Source organism: Dryobates pubescens, chromosome 7 (genome assembly GCF_014839835.1).
Source record: "Dryobates pubescens isolate bDryPub1 chromosome 7, bDryPub1.pri, whole genome shotgun sequence".
NCBI lineage: Eukaryota > Metazoa > Chordata > Aves > Piciformes > Picidae > Dryobates > Dryobates pubescens.
In genome coordinates this window covers 34,702,770-34,724,317 of record NC_071618.1, presented here as the reverse complement: position 1 = coordinate 34,724,317, position 21,548 = coordinate 34,702,770, and the positions used below count along the sequence as shown (strand labels likewise).

General features: G+C 40.9%; 1 protein-coding gene across 3 annotated transcripts in view; it reads left to right on the top strand.

The window, feature by feature from the left end:
- Window positions 1–21,548, top strand: part of TDRD3 (tudor domain containing 3) — a 119,230-nt gene that overhangs the window by 75,255 nt on the left and 22,427 nt on the right. For all 3 annotated transcript variants that reach the window (XM_054163052.1, XM_054163051.1, XM_054163053.1), the window contains 4 exons: window positions 476–632; window positions 938–1,063; window positions 16,967–17,805; window positions 19,543–19,668. In XM_054163052.1, the coding sequence (XP_054019027.1) occupies window positions 476–632; window positions 938–1,063; window positions 16,967–17,805; window positions 19,543–19,668 (1,248 nt within the window). The remainder of the gene's footprint in view (window positions 1–475; window positions 633–937; window positions 1,064–16,966; window positions 17,806–19,542; window positions 19,669–21,548) is intronic.

Genomic DNA, 21,548 nt, shown 5'->3' with positions numbered 1-21,548 from the left:
ACACTGCATACCGTTGAGAATAGGAGAGCCTGTGTTTCTATGGAAGTAAATTGTACTTCAGAATGGCTAACAAATGGTTAAATTTTATACCATTATTATTTTGTGACACTCCTTTTAATTTTCATCTCAGAGAAAATGTACTACAGTCTGTCATATTATTCCAGTCTATGGTGGAAGAAGGGATAGGCTAGGGGAACTTGGGCTTCAAGCCATGTAATATTTGATCTGAAAATTGGTGACTTAAAAATCATCATCATCATTATATTTTAAAAAAACCTACTAGCCAATTGTTTGGATGTAAGAGAGATCTTGTGTGAAAATTCTGTATTAAAAAAAAACTGAAATACTCATCATCAATAAAATATGAAATAGTGTTTCAATGAAAAATTAATGAAAAAGTGAAGTAAAATCTGGTGTTTTTTATAGAGTCTCTATGGTATCTTCTGATTAGGTCTGCATGTTCCTTTTATTTCAGGTTGATGAAAAGGCCCTAAAACACATAACAGAGATGGGTTTCAGCAAAGAAGCAGCAAGACAGGCACTTATGGATAACAGCAACAGCCTAGAGGCAGCATTAAATTTTCTTCTTAACAGCAGTAAACAAAAACCCGTTCAGGGACCACCACCTAGAGGTAAAACTTGCAAAGAAATGCTTTAAAACAGTGTGTATGAGCAAAGGAATTTGTCTGGTGGCTTACAGAAGGATATATGTGCGTGTTCCTTTCCTGCAAGCTAGAATACGCTCCAGATGGGATAGCAATTAATTCGTGTCAAATATTTTTTGAGGTGGTGGATTTGAATATCTGTATCTGTTTTGTCTATTGATTGTGTTTTCTACCTTATAAAAATTCTGACATTTTTCAAGTTACATTAAAAACTGTACACTGTAAAAAAAAAAATCTATTTTCCACTTACAAATAACTTTTGATGTTTACAGGTAAAGGGAAGGGCCGAGGCCGAATAAGACCTGAAGATGAAGAAGAGCTGGGAAACGCCAGACCGTCTGCACCAAGCACACTGTTTGATTTCTTGGAATCCAAAATGGGTACTCTAACAGTGGAGGGTAAGTTATTGAAATGAATGTATCCTGAACCAGTAGTGGATGTTTTTGGTGGAATTGTTTTGCCTAACTTTGTCATCCAAAAGGCTGTTCCTAGAATTTCCTCCACGGTCATCTCCCACCCCCAAGCAGTACTATAAAGCTGTTCTTGTCCTTTGAAAGGGGTCTAATAAATCACGGTGGTGTGGTTTATACTTCTTCTGTGACAGCAGAAGAGCTTAGAGCCTTTGTCTCAAGCCTGTATATCTAAAGGTGATATAAATCCCAGACTTCTGCAACTTCAGTGGATTTCCATGCTGTTCAGGAGGAAATAAAGAAAAAAGCTGTAACCACAGTCCTTTCTCATTTACAAAGAGCATGTTTTGTGTGCTGCTCAGTTACAAGTTTAGTAATCATGGGAAGTTTAATTGTTAATTGAGGAAAAAAGAAGAAATGGCAACTGTAAAATATTAAACAACCATTTTCTTCTATGTCTTCTGTTTTAGGAATAAGGGAAAAATAGGATTTTAGAAAAAAGAAAGCCATGTAATCAGTGCAAAGGCTTTCTTGTTTTTCCTTAATGTCTTTTAGCTGTTTTTGTTTCTTAAGGTGCATCTCAGTGTGGCCTATGCATCAGGATGACTGTTTAGGCCTAAATTGTTAGCTACTTTAGAAACTTTAATAGACAGCTGCATTAAAAAGACCTGTCCTTAGGTCTCTAGAGCCTGCTCTAGTATTAAAGTAAAACTCATGATAAGCTGAGTAATAAACAGAGATAGCTTTCTTTAGGGTATGGCCTTGGAAGTGTTTCATTGGCCAACATGACGTGAAAATACCTGCTGCCGATATTTAATGTGAAAGTTTTGTGATGTAATCTTTTTTCCTCCCTACAAAATGACACTTTTCATACATGGTACAGAAAAGTAGTAGCTTCTATGAACCCTTTGGTATTTTTTACTTTTCTAAGAAATGAGTTTGATGATCCTCAAGGTCTCTTCCAACCTTAGTGATACTGTGATACTGTGCGTACATTTAAGGAATGACTACATTTATATGGAATTATTTTTTTCACTTAATTTCCAAAACAGCTGTCAGCTGTGAAAATGTAATTCTCCTTTGTGTATTTTCACTGGATTTGGGAATTTTGAAAAAGAAAAAAGTAATATGGAATGGAGGAAAACAAACTTGTAGTACATGAAAATGAGCAGGTTGCCCTGTTGGAAAAGGTAGTAATTTACCAAGAATCATGAAATGAATGAATTGCTGCTTTTAAAATGATACTGATTCATAATACTTGCTCAGGGGGACTTGTGTGGTACATTTGGTTCAGTACACATACGTAGTTTGATAAAACATAGTATTCTGTGAGAAAAATAAAAAGCATATATACCTCAATTTACAATCTTCAGTATTGTGTTGTAAAGGTAAATATGCTTACTTTTGTGCTTTTTTTCCTTCTTAAATAAAACTATTTCAAAATGGCATGGAAGAGTTTAGCCAGATTTGGCGATGACGGAGGTGATTGGAATCAATACAGCTGACCAATATGATCGGGTATCGATCCTTTAGTGTTCCAGTATTGCAGGCCTATGGCTCAGGCCTATGGTGAAAGCATGGCACAGTAAAGCATGGAAGGAGAGGAGACAGGACAGGCAGAAAAAGAAGTGCGTAGCAAGGAAACTGCTACAGCTTATATAAACTTGGTATGCCTTGTTGACACACACTCATTGGTTCCCTATGAGTGACCACACATCACACTATTATAGATTATTGGTCCAACTACGGATGACACGTGAGGTTTGTTGATGCAGGTGCATGCCCTGTTGTCCTAAGATAACTTGCTAAGTTTCTAGCTACCAGCATCTTGTTTTAGTTACAGTGCTGCAGGCACAGCACTGTTTTGGTAGCTGGCTCTGCACTTATGCTGAGCATGGCCTACCACCATGTCAGGCTCTAGGCCTGCACTGCCAGATTGCTCACACTGCTCATCACTGGCATTCCCACAGAAGAAAAACCAGAATTCTGTGAAAACTTTGTAAAGGCCTTGTACTTCTTCAGTTGCCAAAAGTCCTGGTGTGTTTCCTAACATGACACCACAGGAGTTTTGGTTTTGTGAGGTTTATTGTTGGGGTTTTTTATGATTATCAATATGCAATCTGGTGTGCTATTGCCAAGTGATGCTCTTTGGGGGAAAAAAACTTTTTAAGTGTTGTGATTATTTTTTACTTTATTTAAAAAATAAATAAATGTGCCCTTTCCTCCTTTTGAAGTAACTGTAACATGTGTTCCTCTGCTTTCTGTTATTTTTAAATCAGTGGGCTTTAAAGTAGTTGCTGATTTTTGTTATTTTTTTTCCTTTACTGAATGTGTCTAGCTCAGAGGATTGTGCCTCTGTTTCTGTGCCAGGTTTTACTTTTATCTTGCAGAGTCTGCTTCAAATGGATTTTTTTCAGAAAGTACATAGGCATTTGCTGAATTTTCATCTTTCTGTCTCTTTAAAAGGGCTTTTTTTAAATTTCTTTGCCAAGCTGGAGAGAACCTGTGCAGACTTCAAACAAATCTTAAAAGCAATTTATTAAAAGCATTATTTTTTTGTGCAGTTTTAAACCTCAGTGGTTGAAAACAATCTCATTTACTTTCTTAATTATTGGTTGTCTTAAATTCCATGCCAACTGAGATGACATGAGTGTTTACAGTGATGATATATTTGCAGTGGTTATACTTAACCACTGTGAACTCTTTTGTCATAAGTCTGCACACAAGTATTTGTAGAAAACAGAATATATATTGCACCTTTTAAATTTCATTTGATCCTGTCATTTGTTAGCTGTAAGGGTATATAATGCTCTCAGTATTCCAAAAGCAGTGGTCAGATGTGAAAGGAACATTGGGGAAACTGCTAGAAGCTATACAAATGTAATGTTATATAGCCAAAGGATAGGGTCTCTTGTCATTGTTTTTTCTGCAAAGTGTACTAAGGAGGGTCACAGTAGGCAGGTTTTTCTGCATTTGTATATAATATAATGCAGCCTCCACTGAATATAAAATAAGATTGATTGTTCTGCAGCATTTCTGTCCCCTTACTATCCCATATGGTCTCTAAAATTCCAATTTGATTCTTAGAAATTGAGAGATGGCCCTTTAGGAACAAAGGGGTTTGGAGAAATGATCACATCCCTACTATCACACTAATGTATATGATCAGGAGCATATGATTACCAGCAATGGCCCTATTCATCATTGTTACAATAATTAGGCTTCTATATATTTCGGACAGATTGTGATTTCTTCTACATGGCCGAGAGCCTATGTAGGAGCAAAAACAAAAGGCAATTTTACCAAACTGAGATAAGTATTTTTTAAATTCTGTGCCATGTCACATTTTCTTCAAAAATGATTTGTGATCTGGAGAGAAAAGGATCTGAGACAAAAATTGTTTCAAGTATCACAGAAGATTGATTTGGTTTTCTCTGTGCATCCCTTCTTGATTTTCTTACCTAGGGTTTGTAATTGCACCGGAAAACTGTGCTGTAGAGAATTCCTAAAATCACTTCAGGATTTGCAGTAGCCAGGCTAGGTGGTTCTGTTTGTGAACAGGAACTGCAGAACAACTAGTTGTTTAATTTGTTATCTTTGATTTGGTACCTTTACACAGTTTGATTTAAACCAAGTAGGAAAACAGGAATCGATACACGTTTGTGTTTTGTTCAGTAGGCACTTTTGTTTCTTTCAAGAGTGTGGTCGTTTGAGGCTGTGCCTTTAAGAACAAACACTGCTGGAACACACTGGCTAATGTTTTTGGTACTAGAACCAAAACATTCTGATATTCTAAACGAATTTCATTGGTTGATAAACAAAAATTCAGCTTTAGATTGTGAAGCGGTTGGAAAATTTTTTCCTCAGTTCAGTTCGGTTTGGGAGTTGGGGGAGTTTGGTGTTTCAGCCTGTTCTCCCTGCCTGCTTCTTCTGCGAACTGCTGGACTTGGCCTTCAGATAAGCAAACACTAATCCTGCATGGGCTTTTGAAGCTTGCTAACAACTCTTTTCCTTAGTAACTTGCCTTTCTCTCTCTCTAACCCCTTTTTGGGGAAAAAGGGAGGTAAGGGGGGGAGAGAGGGGGTTCCAAAGAGGGGATCCCTCCCTGAGGGAGGGATTTTTGTTGTGTTATTTGTCTTTGCTGTGTATTTCTGTGTATATATTGTAAATACCTGTATATATTGTGTTATATATAACCTGCTTTCCATATATGCTTGTAAATATATAGCTTTTGCTCTTCGACTGAGTTAGCTGTGGTTTCTTACTCTGTGGAGGAGGGAGAGCTAAGCCCTCTCTCAACCTACTACATTTATTGGCTGCCCAACTCGGGGCTTGCTGACAAATTAGTTTGATTTATTGCTTGCTTAAGTCGAACGAGCAAACATGAAGGTGTTTTGGCTTTTTGAGCGTCTGTTCTTCTCGGTCTTTGGTGTATTGATCTACAAGTATTGCCTGGGTATGATTATCGATAAGATAGGTAAATATATAATGCAAAAATTATATTTGTGGTTTAAGTACAAGATTCGGCTTCTGTATGATCAGTGCCTGGAACTCTTTTATGTTAAAAAGTACAGGAATGTTACATCTAGCACACTCCCTATTGAGATAAAAGAGTTTAAGATTCCGCTCGGTGAAAGGGTAATTTTAAGTGATGGCTGGGATCCAAAGCTGATTTTCTTGATGTGTGTAGTCCTGCTGCTGGTGATAAGTAATGTGTATTTGCTAGTGACACTGTACCGGGAGAGAAAAGTTTATAAGGCATGTTTTGTTATTAGACGGAGGACAAAGAGACGAAAACGCCACCCTAGCTCTGTTTCAGGAACATCCAGTGAGGATGATAATGGAGAATCTGTGTCAGTTAAAGATAAAGCTAAAAAGTCAATCGGCAAGGCAGCTCTGAATAGCAATGGTGATGATTCTGGCAAGCAGCCAGGGGCTACAGTAGCCCCAAACATGGCGGCTCCTGTGTCCCAGGCAGCCACCATTAACGAGGCAAAGTCATTTCCTCCTTCTTCCATGGCAGGAGCGGAAGCGTCCTCCAAAGCAACTAATCTGTCTCAAAGCTTATCAGCTTCTGATAATAAGGCAGCTGGAAACCCAAACACAGCTCCAGTAAAGCAAGTAGCAGTTTTAACAACAAGGAAGGGTAAGACTAAAGCTGATTCAGGAGCTGACGGGGATGCACAGCAAGGTTCTTCTGCTGGGGAGGAAGAGAAAATCTGTCTTAAAAATATAGCTGAGTTATTGAGATCATCAGAGGATCGAGATGCATCTCTTGGTAGGACAGCAGCTAGTGGTGGTGCTTCTCAGCTTAAAGGGATCCTTGAGAGGTTGTTGGGACCACAAGTTGAGGAACAGGAGGCAGAGGAGCAAGAACAAGATGACATAACCGACTGCTCTTCACCACGTGAGGAGCTTAGAAATGTGAGAAAAGACTATCTCAGAGCAGATAAGGAGCCAGTTCTCGCTTGGCTTGGTAGATGTTATGATACAGGTGCTCCAGCTCTAATGGTTGGAGACAAGTCAGCAGCCCAGCTAGGAACTCTCTCGAAGGATAATGGAATAGATAGACATCTAGGCAAGGCTCTCGGTAAGGTTAATCTGTGGATACGCCTTCTAATGGCGGTTCTCATGAGATACCCTTCCCGAGATGATCTTCCATGGAATCCTAAGCCCTGGACTACCATAGATGAGGGAATCAAGCGTCTGAGAGAATTTGCTGTTAGAGAGGTACTCTATGGTGAACATGAATCTCTGAATCCTGATGATGTTCCTGTAGGAAATGGTCTTACTAAAAAGCTCATCAAGCTTGCTCCTTCCAATTATGCAAACATTCTGGCAAGCAGAATTGTAGCAAGAAATTATGGTGGAGCTCCTCTTACGGTTGGCCAATTCACTGATCAATTGAGACAATTGGATGATAGCATGACACGTGTTTCTTTGGTTTCAGCCATTGAAACTCTGTCTGGAAAACTGGAGAATTGCATGAAAGAGCTGAAGGATGAATTTAAAAACACCATCTCCCAATTGGCACAAAGAGATGATTCCAATTCTTCCTCCAGGTGGGTACAGGTTTCATCTGTGAGGAATAGACATCCTCCAAGGAGGTCATTCCAAAACAGATCAAACCAAAACAGACCACCAAGGCAGTCACGTAGGACTATTTGGATTACCCTGCGTGATCAGTTTGGTGAGAACATGAACAGGTGGGATGGTCAACCAACTTCTGATCTTTTCAGGAGACTGAGAGAACTGCAAAGTGGCAGAACCCGAGGTAGCAATACCAGAAGGGTAGCTGTTACTTCTACAGTTCCCCAGGACAACTCTAGTAGCTCCAACAGTGGCTCCAGTTCTAACATTGCACAGTGTGCTCGTTGCACCTGTGGACATGTTCCCCATAACTAGGGGTGCCCTGCCTCCTGCCAGGGGGAGGAGAGGGGTAATACAGATAACAGAATCTATTGGGATGTGTACATCCAGTGGCCTGGCACTTCACACTTTCAGAAGTACAGGGCCTTGGTTGACACAGGAGCTCAGTGCACCATATTGCCATCAAATTATCAGGGATCGGAGTCCATAACTATTCTGGGAGTCACTGGTGGATCTCAAGAGTTAAGTAAGGTGGAGGTTAATATAAGCTTAACTGGTAAACAATGGAAAAAGCATACAGTTGTGACCGGACCTGATGCACCTTGTATTTTGGGAATTGATTTTCTGAAAGAAGGGCGTTTCAAAGACCCTAAAGGTTACAAATGGGCTTTTGGAGTAGCTTCTGTAGAAATTGATGGACAAAAACTGAAGCTGTCTGCTAGACCTGAGCTTTCTGATGAATCTGCAGTTGTGGGACAACACAAGATTCAGGACATTAAGTTGCCGGTTGCTTCTCGGACTGTGCATCACAGACAATACAGAACCAACCGTGACTCTTTGTTGCCCATTCAGAATCTGATTCGTCAGTTGGAGAGTCAGAAAGTCATCAGCAAAACTCATTCACCTTTCAACAGTCCAGTGTGGCCTGTGCGAAAGCCGAATGGAGACTGGCGTCTGACAGTGGACTACCGAGCCCTGAATGAAGTAACTCCGCCTATGAGTGCAGCAGTACCAGACATGATGGAACTCCAGTATGAGCTGGAATCTAAAGAGGCCAAATGGTATGCTACCATAGACATTGCTAATGCCTTCTTCTCTATTCCCATAGCAGAGGAATGTAGGCCTCAGTTTGCTTTCACCTGGAGAGGAATCCAGTACACTTTCAACAGACTGCCAATGGGCTGGATCCACAGCTCCAGCATCTGTCATGCAGTAATCCATGATGCTCTGGAGGAAGGTGGTGCTCCAGAACACATCCAGTTCATCGATGATATCATCGTCTGGGGTAAAACTGCTGAGGAAGTCTTCGAGAAAGGTAACAAAATCATGGACATTCTCCTGAATGCAGGTTTTGCCATCAAGAGAGACAAAGTGAAAGGTCCTACCACAGAGATCCAGTTTCTGGGAGTGCAGTGGCAGGATGGACACCGACACATTCCAGTGGATGTGGTAAATAGAGTCTCTACCATGGCAAATCCCACGAACAAGCAAGAAACTCTACGTTTCTTGGGGATAGTGGGATTTTGGAGACTACACATTCCTGGATACAGTCAGATTGTGAAACCTCTGTATGATGTGACTCGAAAGAGGAACAGTTTCCACTGGGGACCTGAACAACAAGCAGCCTTTGACCAGATAAAGCAAGAAGTAGTACAAGCAGTGGGTCTGGGACCTGTGCGAGATGGTCCAGACATTAAGAACATTTTGTACACGGCTGCAGGTGACAATGGTCCAACCTGGTGCTTGTGGCAAAAAGCTCCAGGTGAGACACGTGGACGACCTCTTGGTTTCTGGAGTCGAGGTTACAGAGGTTCAGAGGCTAATTACACTCCAACAGAGAAAGAGATTCTAGCTGCCTATGAAGGAGTGAAAGCAGCTTCTGAAGTGATTGGAACTGAGTCACAACTTCTCTTAGCTCCCAGATTGCCAGTTTTGAATTGGATGTTCAAAGGCAAAGGTTCCACACCACATCATGCCACAGATTCCACCTGGTCTAAGTGGATGGCCCTGATAACACAGAGAGCTCGAATGGGAAATCTTGAAAGACCTGGTCTGGTGGAGGTGATCTCGAGTTGGCCTGAAGGTACTAACTGTACTAAACCTCCAGAGGAGAGAGTAACTCGTGCTGAGGAAGCTCCTCCTTACAATGACCTTTCAGATGATGAAAAGAAATATGCTTTGTTCACAGACGGTTCCTGTCGTCTCGTCGGGAACAAGCGAAGGTGGAAGTCTGCAGTGTGGAGTCCAACACGCCGAGTTGCAGAGGCGAAGGATGGAGAAGGAGAATCCAGTCAGTTTGCAGAGGTAAAAGCTGTCCAGCTAGCTCTCGACGTGGCTGAACGTGAGAGATGGCCAAAGCTTTATCTCTACACCGACTCATGGATGGTAGCCAATGCTCTATGGGGTTGGCTAAAGAACTGGAAAAAGAATGGCTGGCAGAGGAAAGGAAAACCCATCTGGGCAGCTGAACTGTGGCAAGACATTGCTGATCGAATCGAGAGAATTCCAGTGAAAGTGAGACACATTGATGCTCACATTCCCAAGAGCAAAGCTACTGAGGAACAGCAGCACAACCATCAGGCAGATCTAGCTGCAAGAGTTTCTCAAGTAGACAAGGACTCTGAACTTGATCTCGACTGGAAACACCGAGGTGAAATATTCTTAGCTCGGTGGGCTCACGATTCGTCAGGACATCAAGGCAGAGATGCAACATACCAATGGGCTCGTGACAGATCCATAGACATTTCCATGGATGCCATCACACAAGTCATCCATGACTGTGACATTTGTGCTGCTATTAAGCAGGCAAAGAGAATTAAGCCCTTGTGGTATGGTGACAGATGGTCCAAATACAGGTATGGTGAAGCTTGGCAGATTGACTACATCACTCTACCACGTTCTCGTTCTGGTAAGCAGTACGTGCTTACTATGGTAGAGGCAAACACTGGATGGCTGGAAACTTACGCAGTCCCACATGCAACTGCACGCAACACCATTCTCGGTCTGGAGAGACAGATCCTGTGGAGACACGGAACTCCAGAGAGGATTGAGTCAGACAACGGAACTCACTTCAAGAACAACCTTGTAAAGAGCTGGGCAAAAGAGCATGGTATTGAGTGGATTTTCCATATTCCTTACTATGCACCAGCTGCAGGGAAGATTGAACGCTACAACGGTTTGTTGAAGACCACTCTCAAAGCCATGGGAGGTGGATCTTTGAAAAACTGGGAGAAACATTTAGCACAAGCAACCTGGCTGGTGAACAGTAGAGGTTCAGTGAACCGAGCTGGACCTGCACATTCTGATCTGCTACAGAAAGTAGAAGGTGATAGAGTTCCTGTTGTTAGGGAAAAGAATCTGTTAGGTAAAACTGTTTGGGTATTTTCGCCCTCAGGAGAGGCTAAACCTGTCCGAGGGGTGGTTTCAGCAGAAGGTCCGGGTCACACTTATTGGGTAATGCAAGAGAATGGTGAAATTCAGTGTATTCCACAAAGAGATTTAACTTTAGCTGAGAGAGTTTAATTTCAGAATGTTGTACAGCTACAGCGCGTCCAAAGGAAAGAGTCCCTGAGGAATCTACGGTGCACGAACCCTGAGAACCCTGAGAGCCCTGAGTCAACTGAGAGTCCCTGAGTCCCTGTTTCCCTTTTTCTTCGCTTCGTCTGCGGAGAGACAAACTGTTTTCCATTTTCTTGATTTTGGATTTTCTTGGACTTCTGAATCATCTACATCTGAGTATAGCCGGAATGGACGATGAACTTAACTTACGAACTGTAAATATTGTTCTGGACTGGATGGACAGTACGAACAGCCAATGAAATTGTTTAGAAAGGGGTGGACTGTGGTCGTTTGAGGCTGTGCCTTTAAGAACAAACACTGCTGGAACACACTGGCTAATGTTTTTGGTACTAGAACCAAAACATTCTGATATTCTAAACGAATTTCATTGGTTGATAAACAAAAATTCAGCTTTAGATTGTGAAGCGGTTGGAAAATTTTTTCCTCAGTTCAGTTCGGTTTGGGAGTTGGGGGAGTTTGGTGTTTCAGCCTGTTCTCCCTGCCTGCTTCTTCTGCGAACTGCTGGACTTGGCCTTCAGATAAGCAAACACTAATCCTGCATGGGCTTTTGAAGCTTGCTAACAACTCTTTTCCTTAGTAACTTGCCTTTCTCTCTCTCTAACCCCTTTTTGGGGAAAAAGGGAGGTAAGGGGGGGAGAGAGGGGGTTCCAAAGAGGGGATCCCTCCCTGAGGGAGGGATTTTTGTTGTGTTATTTGTCTTTGCTGTGTATTTCTGTGTATATATTGTAAATACCTGTATATATTGTGTTATATATAACCTGATTTCCATATATGCTTGTAAATATATAGCTTTTGCTCTTCGACTGAGTTAGCTGTGGTTTCTTACTCTGTGGAGGAGGGAGAGCTAAGCCCTCTCTCAACCTACCACAAAGAGAGATACTAAAATAGAATAGAATAAACCAGGTTGGAAGAGACCTTCAAGATCATTGTGTCCAACCTATCATCCAATACCACCTAATCAACTAAACCATGGCAACCGAGCACCCCATCAAGTCTCCTCCTGAACACCTCCAGTGATGGTGACTCCACCACCTCCCCGGGCAGCCCATTCCAATGGGCAATCACTCTCTCTGTGTAAAACTTCCTCCTAACTTCCAGCCTAAACCTCCCCTGGCACAGCCTGAGACTGTGTCCTCTTGTTCTGGTGCTGGTTGCCTGGGAGAAGAGACCAACATCCGTCTGTCTACAACCTCCCTTCAGGTAGTTGTAGAGAGCAATAAGGTCACCCCTGAGTCTCCTTTTCTCCAGGCTAAGCAACCCCAGCTCCCTCAGCCTCTCCTCATAGGGCTTGTGCTCCAAGCCCCTCACCAACTTCATTGCCCTTCTCTGGACACGTTCCAGCAAGTCAACATCCTTCCTAAACTGAGGGGCCCAGAACTGGACACAGTACTTGAGGTGCAGCCTAACCAGTGCAGTGTAGAGGGGCAGAATGACCTCCCTGCTCCTGCTGGCCACACTGTTCCTGATGCAGGCCAGGATAAGACAGCACAGTAAGCTTTCTGTTGTTTGTGGGCTTGGTTGGTTAGTGGGTTGTTTGTTTGTTTGGGGTTTTTTTAAGAGGTAAGAATTACTTATAAAATAGTAAGATCATAATCTTTTGCCCTGCAAGTGGTGTCTTGTGATGTTGATACATTTCATTTGTCTTAAGTAATTACAGTTGTTAAAAGTATTGAATACCTCACTCCACGATCTCTGCGAGTTCTTCAATTGTAAAACATAGCCTATATTAAGCATACTTTTATTTAAGTGAACTACAGGAAATTAAAGCTAACCAACCCATAGTTTTGTTATACTGCACATTTATTTATTTATTTCAAACTCTGATTGGTTGGCACTGAGTGTTTCTCTGTTGGAATTAAGTAGTTTGAGTTTTGGTTGTCAGGAGAAACCTGCTGACTATAAGAGATAAATAGTAAACAAAATTGCTGTCAACTAGCTGCCTTTGCTTACCCTTGGATTATTTCTGCTGCCAAACACAGAAGATTTTCTCCATTAATCATCATCTTGTTTTTCTTTTGTTATGAGGAACAATTCATCCATCTTTGCCGGTTTAAATAAGTAAACACAAGGATTCTTAGTGAGAACAAAACAGTAGCAAGGGCTTTGACTGTAGTATTGAGGAATAATCAACAAAATGCTGAGAACTAGGCATGTTTCAGATACTTTTTCTCTTTTTGGTTCTTAGGGATTGAGAACAGACTTGTGCTTCCATCTGGTCAGGATTCAAAGCCACAAAAGCTTTTGACAGACATCTGTGTCTTTGAAATACTCAAGCAAAGATCAACTTTTAAAATAAGTTATTTGTTACTAAGTGGGGTAGGTGGTGAGAAACATACCCCTTGCAATGCTACGGGCTTAGGGAAGTATGGCTGGGAAGCCTTCTGGCAGAGAGAGACCTGGGGGTTCCAATTGACAGTGGCTGCATATGAGCCAGCAGTGTGCCCAGGTGGCCAAGAAAGCCGATGGCATCCTGGCTTGTATCAGAAATGCTGTGTCCAACGGGGGTAGGGAGGTGATTGTCCCCTTGTACTCGGCTCTGGTGAGGCCACACCTTGAATATTGTGTTCGGTTTTGGGAACCTCAATACAAGAGAGATGTGGAGGTGCTGGAGTGAGTGCAGAGGAGGGCAACAAAGCTTTCAAAGGGCCTGGAGAATAAATCTTATGAAGAGTTACTGAAGGAGCTGGGGCTGCTCAATTTAAAGAGGAGGCTGAGGGGAGACCTCAGCATTTCCTACAACTTCCTGAAGGGAGGTTGTAGAAGGGTTGGTGCTGGACTCTTCTCGCAGGTAATTAGTGACAGAACAAGAGGGAATGGTCTCAAACTCCAACACAGTAGGTTTAGGACTTTTTTTTTTTTTCACAGAAAGAGAGGTCAGACATTGGAACAGGCTGCCCAGGGAGGTGGTTGAGTCACCACCCCTGGATGTGTTTAAAGGTCCTTCAGATCTGGGGCTTAGGGATATGGTTTAGGGGTGAACTTTATATAGAGTCAATGGTTGGACTTGATGATCCCAGGAGTCTTTTCCAACCTGAATGATTTGATAGCATTGTGGGGTTTTTTTGTTGGTTTTTTTTTTTTTTTTAGAGCATTAGTTAGGACACACAAAGCCAAAACCTTTTCAGTTTTAGATTGCCCAGAATTGCCTCTTCAGTCCTCCCAAGAGACAAACCGTGCCTGGGTGGATGTTTAATACTTTTCCTGTTGAAGTGAACCTCCTGTGCAATGAACTACATTAATGGGATCACGGGAGATGCATGCATGTCTAGTCTGTTAATAGGTCTACTTCAGATGGGAGGAAGTCATAGGCTGTAGTCTCTGGTTCTTGCTTTGACTGAAATACAGATTTATACATGCATTTTTGATTTAAAAGTGGTAAACTAATTCTGCAGTAATAGTTTCAGAAATTAAAGATCAGCTTTTAAAAAAAGTGGTTTGTAGAATAGTAGGTTATAACTCAAGTGAATCTTCTTAATACCCTATTTTACAGGCAATTCTTGTAAGTAGGTGAATAGCATTTGAGTTCTGAATTATTTCTTTCTGGATTTTAAAGATTAATATTTCCTAGCTAAAGACCAAACATTGTCTTATGTGAGAGTGCTTGTAACTCTTTTGCAAAGCAGGTCAAAAGAGGTGGAAGAAGGGAAGAAAGACAATTTGCAGCTGTGTGACAGAAGTAGGTTGCTTGGAGATATATTACATACAGGTGGTTATTTGTTTTTGGTGTCTAGTAAAGCCATCTGTTTTCATTCATGTGCCTAGACAATAGCTAAAAAGACTTACTACGTGCTATGACATTGAATATGAATGTCAGTAAACTTCTTCCAATTATAGAAGAATATGTGTATGCTTCTGTTTTTCCTCAAGGTTTTAAGGTATTATAACTACTCTACATACTTAGGGGGTAGGTCTTGCAGTTGTACAGAGTCCTGGTTGTGTACTAGACGCTGTCTGAGGTGACTACTCAGCTCAGGTTGGAAGAGACCTTTAAGGTCATCGCATCCAACCTATCATCCAACCCACCTAATCAACTAAACCATGGAACCAAGCACCCCATCCAGTCTCCTCCTAAACACTTCCAATGATGGTGACTCCACCACCTCCCCGGGCAGCCCACTCCGATGGCCAATCACTCTTTCTGTGAAGAATTTCCTCGTAACATCCAGTTTGAACCTCCCCTGGTGCAGCTTGAGACTCTGTCCTCTTGTTCTGGTAGTGGTTGTCTGGGAGAAGAGACCAGCCCCCACCTGGCTACAACCTCCCTTCAGGTAGTTGTAGAGAGCAATAAAGTCTCCCCTGAGCCTCCTTCTCTCCAGGCTAAACAACCCCAGCTCCCTCAGCCTCTCCTCACAGGGCTTGTGTTCCAAACCCCTCACCAACTTTGTTGCCCTTCTCTGGACACATTCCAGCAAGTCAAGATCCTTCCTGAACTGAGGGGCCCAGAACTGCATACTGTAACTGCATATAGGAAATACGTCTTCATTTAGAATAAGGTCAAAGGGCAAGTTTCATGTTGCATTGGTAAAGGAGAGATAAGCAAGTACTTCTAAACTTGAAGGATTTAATCTAAAAATAATTTAAATGTTAAAAGATTTAAAAAGTAATAATTTCATTTTTTAAAAAAAAAGAAAATTAATATTTATGAAACTCTTAGTTCTCTGAGTAATATATTTACATATTCATGCGTTAAAAACATTTTTGGTTTTCAAGTCACAAATTTTGCAGCAAGATGTGTTTTTTATCAAGATTACACTCATGTGAAGCCTCATGTAGGCTTATGCCACTTCAAAAAACCAAACACTAGGTCATGTTAGTGACCCTAATTTTCAGAAGTCAAAAAGCTTTAAACCAAGTGTATGTAAAGATAAAACTTAGATTCTTACTATGCAATTTAGTCACTTGGATAAAAATTCCAGGAGCTATTAGTAACAATGTGGGGGAGGAAGCACAAACTTTTACAATTTTAACTCTTGCTGTGTAGTAATAATGAAAATGCATACATTTCTTTTCAGGCAGCAGCATCCATTGTTTCTTCTAGTAACAGAGTGGTAAACTGAAGTTCTTAGTTTTTCCTTACCATAGGAGTGTATTCAGGGCTGAGGAGCAGAGACCTGAAGTGCATGGTCCCACTGGCCCCTGCATGCACACCAGACTTGTGCACAACAGTGCATACATAGCCTACTGCCATGAATGAGCACAGGCAAGAGAATGCAGACACCCACCTAACATGAGAAATTGCTTATACAGACATGAACCACTGTAATGAGTTTGTTCCGTTAATCAGGAGATGAGATGGGCTGCAGTGATCGTGTGCAGGAGTTGACCTGGCACGTGTGTTAACCTGGAGCCTGTTTAGTTGCCACTTCCCTGTTTAATCTCATTCTTTTTTGTGCTTATTCCTCCTTGATACATCTTGCTCCTTCCCCTCCTTTGTCTCTTCACCTAAACACCCTATTATACTTAAATAAAAATGTAATTCTATAAAGGTTTTTCAGTGATCCCCACAATTCCCCTCCGCCCCAGCATCCTGTAGCAAGTTTGATCTTTCTCATGAGATCCACAATAATAATTTTTAATATTTTTTTTTTCCTCTTCTTATTGGTTAGAGTTCTGGTGGAATATCTCAAAGGTAATACTTAAGCAGTTCTTGTTCTGGCCTGTTGATCAGAGTCTCCAGAGTTCTGGGCTTTATTGCTCTTCCCACTATCTATGTGTTGTCCACTGTGTACCTTTTATCACTTCTATTTCTTGCCTTTTGTCTTTGATACTGAAGAGCTGTTAACAAAGTATTTTTACAGAAAGCTTTCATTCAGATGAAAAGTATTCCTTTTTTCCTCTCATTTCCTCCTCCCCCCCTGCCCCCTTCTTTCTCCATGTTGGAATTCTGTTTTTCTGTTCTAAATGGCTCTTATTCAAGTGAGTTCCTCATGTCTATAGGGAGAAACAAATTTCTGGAAATCCATGAAGTTTATCTCATGCTGGTAGGTGGTTTGGTTCTGAGTACAGTCCAGAGTAGTGTATGTTTTCCAATAACTAGGAATTACAGTTCGAGTGTCTCTGCTAAATTTTCTGTGTACTGATCAATTTGTGTATCACAAAAGGTAACTATTGAATGCTTTTCTAAATAATGCTGTTCCTTTGTCAGGATCTGAAGCGCTATTTCTATGATGTTTTAATATTTCTGAAATACATTAATAATTGAAACAATTTTTTTCTTTGTAGAACCGAAATTGCAGTTTCACCCACCCCATCAGGTACAGCCCAAAGTTGTGAATACAGAACAGAATGGCATCAAAGAGAATCATTCAAGACACATTTCTCGCAATGACATGAGACAGCCCAGGAATGAGAAACCCCCTCGCTTTCAAAAGGATATCCAAAATTCACGGCAGGCCTTGGAAAGTGGTGGGTTACCAAGAAGCAGAGGTCCTGAAAGGCACAACTCTTTAGAACACTGGACAGATGACAAAAATAAAAGTGACAGACATTATCCTAGAAATGATAGGCCAAAGGATATGGGTTATCCCATAGCTACTCACCAGAGTGAGATGACTTTCAAAAAGAGGGATAACAACATGCAAAACAGAGCAGGAAAAGGGGTATGTTTCACAGAGTTCAAGGAGAATTCTGCTGCTCAAGATATTGCAGACAACAATAACCAGAAACGTGGGAAAAGGGAAAACCAAATACACAATTCTGAACATTTCTGCGACAGGAAGGCACGAACAATAAGTAGTGAGGCCTTTATGGTAAAGAGTGAGCAGCATTTTGGTGTTAATAATGATTACCAAAATCCTAGCAGAACTGATAACTTTAATGCTGTACCGAATGGAGATACCGAGCATCATCAGAAAGGAAGGCGAGTAGGACCCATCAAATCATCAGGACCCGCTGCGATCCCAGCTTTCGATGATAAAATGTTGTATTACAACACTGGTCCCAAAAGGAGATCAGGGCCCATCAAACCAGAGAAAATACTAGAACCATCAATTCACATGGAGTATGGAAAAAGTTGGAGACCAGGGGATGAATGCTTTGCTCTTTACTGGGAAGACAACAAGGTAAGCCTTTGCGATGAGAAGTACCTCAAATTGTACCTTCTGTGTTTTCTTATGTACCCATGGGAGACTTAGCATGCTAATGCATTGTTGCTAGGTGTGCAGTGTGCTTCTTGCCAGCTTCTTGTTCTATTTTTCTAAAATCAGATATGCCACTTAGATGAAACTTCTAAATGCTTATAAGTGGAGTTTAGGAGGGCTGAGCTCCACACTGAAGCATTTGACTTCAGTGCTGAAAATTTGAAGGGATGAATATGGATATTAGATGTCCATATTCTTTTTGAAGGAACACGAATAGGATGGCAATTCTATGATGCTGTGCTATCAGAATAGTCTGCAGTGGTGTATGTGTGATGCCTTTTACTAGAGTAAGTCAGCATGCAATCTTTGCATGCAGACCAGTGTCTGCAGAAACAGGACTATTAAAAAAAATCCCTCTTGTTCTTTCAGCCTTTACAGAAAGGAAAGAGAAAAAGACTTTTTCTTTGTTTTCACTAGTAGACTATTAGCTAGAGAATGAATTCCATAAATAAGTTATGCTGTGTGATAGCTTGGTTTCACTGATTTCTATAAGTTTAAATACTTTTTAGCTGTGTTTCTTACTAGTAAGTGTCTTGCTGCAAGAAAAATCTTTCATTATCTCCTCTGTAAAAGATGTTTTAGGCTGTTTTCATAATAGTTTCAGATTTATTGTCTGTACAGGAGTTTCTCTCACTCTTTTTGTCTAGTTTCTCCAGTTATTGACCTTTTCTGAGAACCACCTTAAATACTGTGCTTTGAATAAATTGTGTTGTCACCATTGTCTTTTTCTTTATTGCTTATTCTATCAGAATGTTCAGTTTTGTATGTAGTTTGGATGGGTGGTTCAGTGTGAAGTGTAATAGCACATTGTAGAATGCATTATTGTGAGATAGGTATTTGAAATTTTGTCAAGTATGACATCTGCAAAATAAGTAGATATGGGGTAATTCCAGACTGTCACCTGAAAAACACATTTCCAGGGGGTGTAGAGATGGGGGTTTGAGGGTTATGGGTTTGTTTTTTGCAGTTAGAATAACTGCTGCTGCTGCCAACAGGTAGGACGTGAAATGTGATGATACAATACAGGACTAGACTTAACCATTAGGAGGCAGTGATTTCTTTGTGTTCAGTCAGAAGTGAGTATCTTCAAGAAAGCTGATGTGTTTGCACATGAATGTAAGGAAAAAAATCTAGCTTCATGTTTAGGAAGAGGATTTTTTTAAAAAGCATTTTAATAATGTTTTTATAATCTTAGGTGTTAAATTAGGTGTACATTACCAGGTACATTACCAGGTACATTACCATGTACAGTATATGTGGCTGTTAGGCACTTACTGGTAAATGTGTTTTCAGTCTTAGAGTAGCACATCTCTGTATATAACATTTGTTAGTGATGAATTTGTTTTATTTTCAGCGAAATCAAAACAAGTCTTTTAAGTGTTCAATCCATAAGCTGCATATTTTCTCAATGGGTATTCTAAATACACTTTACTGTGTCCTTGCAGCCTACCATATGAAACTTTAATGTATCTGCTACAAATCTTATTCAAAACACAGTACTGACTCAAGCTAAAAACACAAACACACGTATCTACGTCTATATATATATATACACATACACACGTGTATGTGCACACTTTTCATTTAAAGAGGTAGTTTTTAAGCTGAGTGTGGGATTTCAGGGAGTATTTGATGACCTTGAACATTTCTCTTTTCAAGTTCTACCGGGCAGAAATTGAAGCTCTCCATTCCTCTGGGACAACTGCCGTTGTTAAATTCTGTGATTACGGGAATTACGAAGAGGTGCTTCTCAGCAACATCAGGCCTGTTCATGCAGATACCTGGGTATGTGGTAACAAATTGTATTGAAAAATATAAACTACATAGTCTGTGTAAAATATGTAATCCTTCAGGTATGAATGCCTGCTCCTGTAAAGAGTGTTAGTTGCATAGGTAGTAAAAGAGTTAAGCGAATGCAGTTGTCTTAGATGTCTGTATAAAACTTCATGAAAGTGTATTATCATGTGGTTTTCATCCTGTGTGTTTCAATTGTATTGTTTGAAAATGAATAGCTGACCTGTCAGCCATACAGTTCCATGCATATTTTCTCTCTAAAAGTTGCTTATTCTGTTCAACACATTTCATGTACATTATATATTGTTCTGTAAAGGTTAGGAAACACCCTTTAAAAATACATATTCTGAAGATTTTTACTACATGTATATGTATGGTTAAAAATAGTATTCTGTATCACTTCATTTTGTATCATCATTTTATTCTTCTTTCAGTGATTACTTCTTTGCCAAATACTGTGGTGCAGGTGTTTGCCTCAAAACCTGTTTTACAAGGTTTAGAATGAAGCCTTGTTGAAGTTGGAAATTTCAGAAGGCTGTATTCATTGGTGTCATGGATATAGGGAGATACATTTTTATTATGTTTAGTTTTTTTAAATCAGGAGTGCAGAATTCCTTGTTCTCTCTTCATAATATAGAAAGCTGCACAAAAAGTACTAATATATGTATATTGATATTTTAATTTCTTATCTCTGGATCATAAAGTCATGTTATTACTGTGACCGAGGCTGCCTGTGATCTTTTAAATTTGTGTTGTTGCCTGTAGCTCTCACATGCTTTTATGGTCTCTGAGATGGTGTTGCACTTACAAGGATATCCAGTGCTCTTCCCAGCTGATGCATTGCTGTTTCTGCAGGAGCAGGGAGGTGGTTCTCCCCCTGTATGCTGCGCTGGTTAGGCCACACCTTGAGAACTGTGCCCAGTTCTGGGCCACTCAGTTTAGGAAGGATGTTTACTTGCTGGAACGTGTCCAGCTAAGGGCAACAAAGTTGGTGAGGGGTTTGGAACACAAGCCCTATGAGGAGAGGCTGAGTGAGCTGGGGTTGCTTAGCCTGGAGAGGAAGAGACTCAGGGGTGACCTTATTGCTGTCTACAGCTACCTAAAGGGAGGCTGGAGACAGGCGGATGTTGGTCTCTTCTCCCAGGCAGCCAGCACCAGAACAAGAGGACACAGTCTCAGGCTGCACCAGGGGATGTTCAGCCTGGATGTTAGGAAGAAATTCTTCATAGAGAGAGTTATTGCCCATTGGAATGGGCTGCCCAGGGAGGTGGTGGAGTCATTGTCTTTGGAGGTGTTCAGGAGGAGACTTGATAGGGTGCTTGGTGCCATGGTTTAGTTGATTAGGTGGGTTGGATTGGTTGATAGGTTGGACACGATCTTGAAGGTCTCTTCCAGCCTGGTGTGGTCTGGTCTATTCTATTCTATGAAAATTTACCTTTTTCCTTTTTATCCCCCAAGCTGAACTGTAAGATGCTAGTTTCTTACTGTATGATTGTATTGCTTTTGATCCTTTTGGTGGGTTAATAATTAGCCTTTTCTTTGGTTTTGATTGCAGTCTTGGAGTGGCTTTTATTTTACTTCAACGCTCTGAAAGTTAGCTCTCCCAATCTGACAACATGGCCTGTTGTAAGACTAAGTTGATCTAGAAGTGAGGTGGCAACCTGAAACAGTGATCATTCTTCCTGATTCCTCTGCCTATCTGACCGCATGATTTTCCTCTTCTCTCTTTTACAAGTTGGCTCATCAGTCATATAGTCACAGGATGAGTTGAATGAGAAGGACCACTTTTTTGTTCCCCCCAGGTTTGCTTTTATTTTAGTTAATTTGGCTGGGACAAGATACAAAGAGAGGATTCTGCCACTGATAGAGCA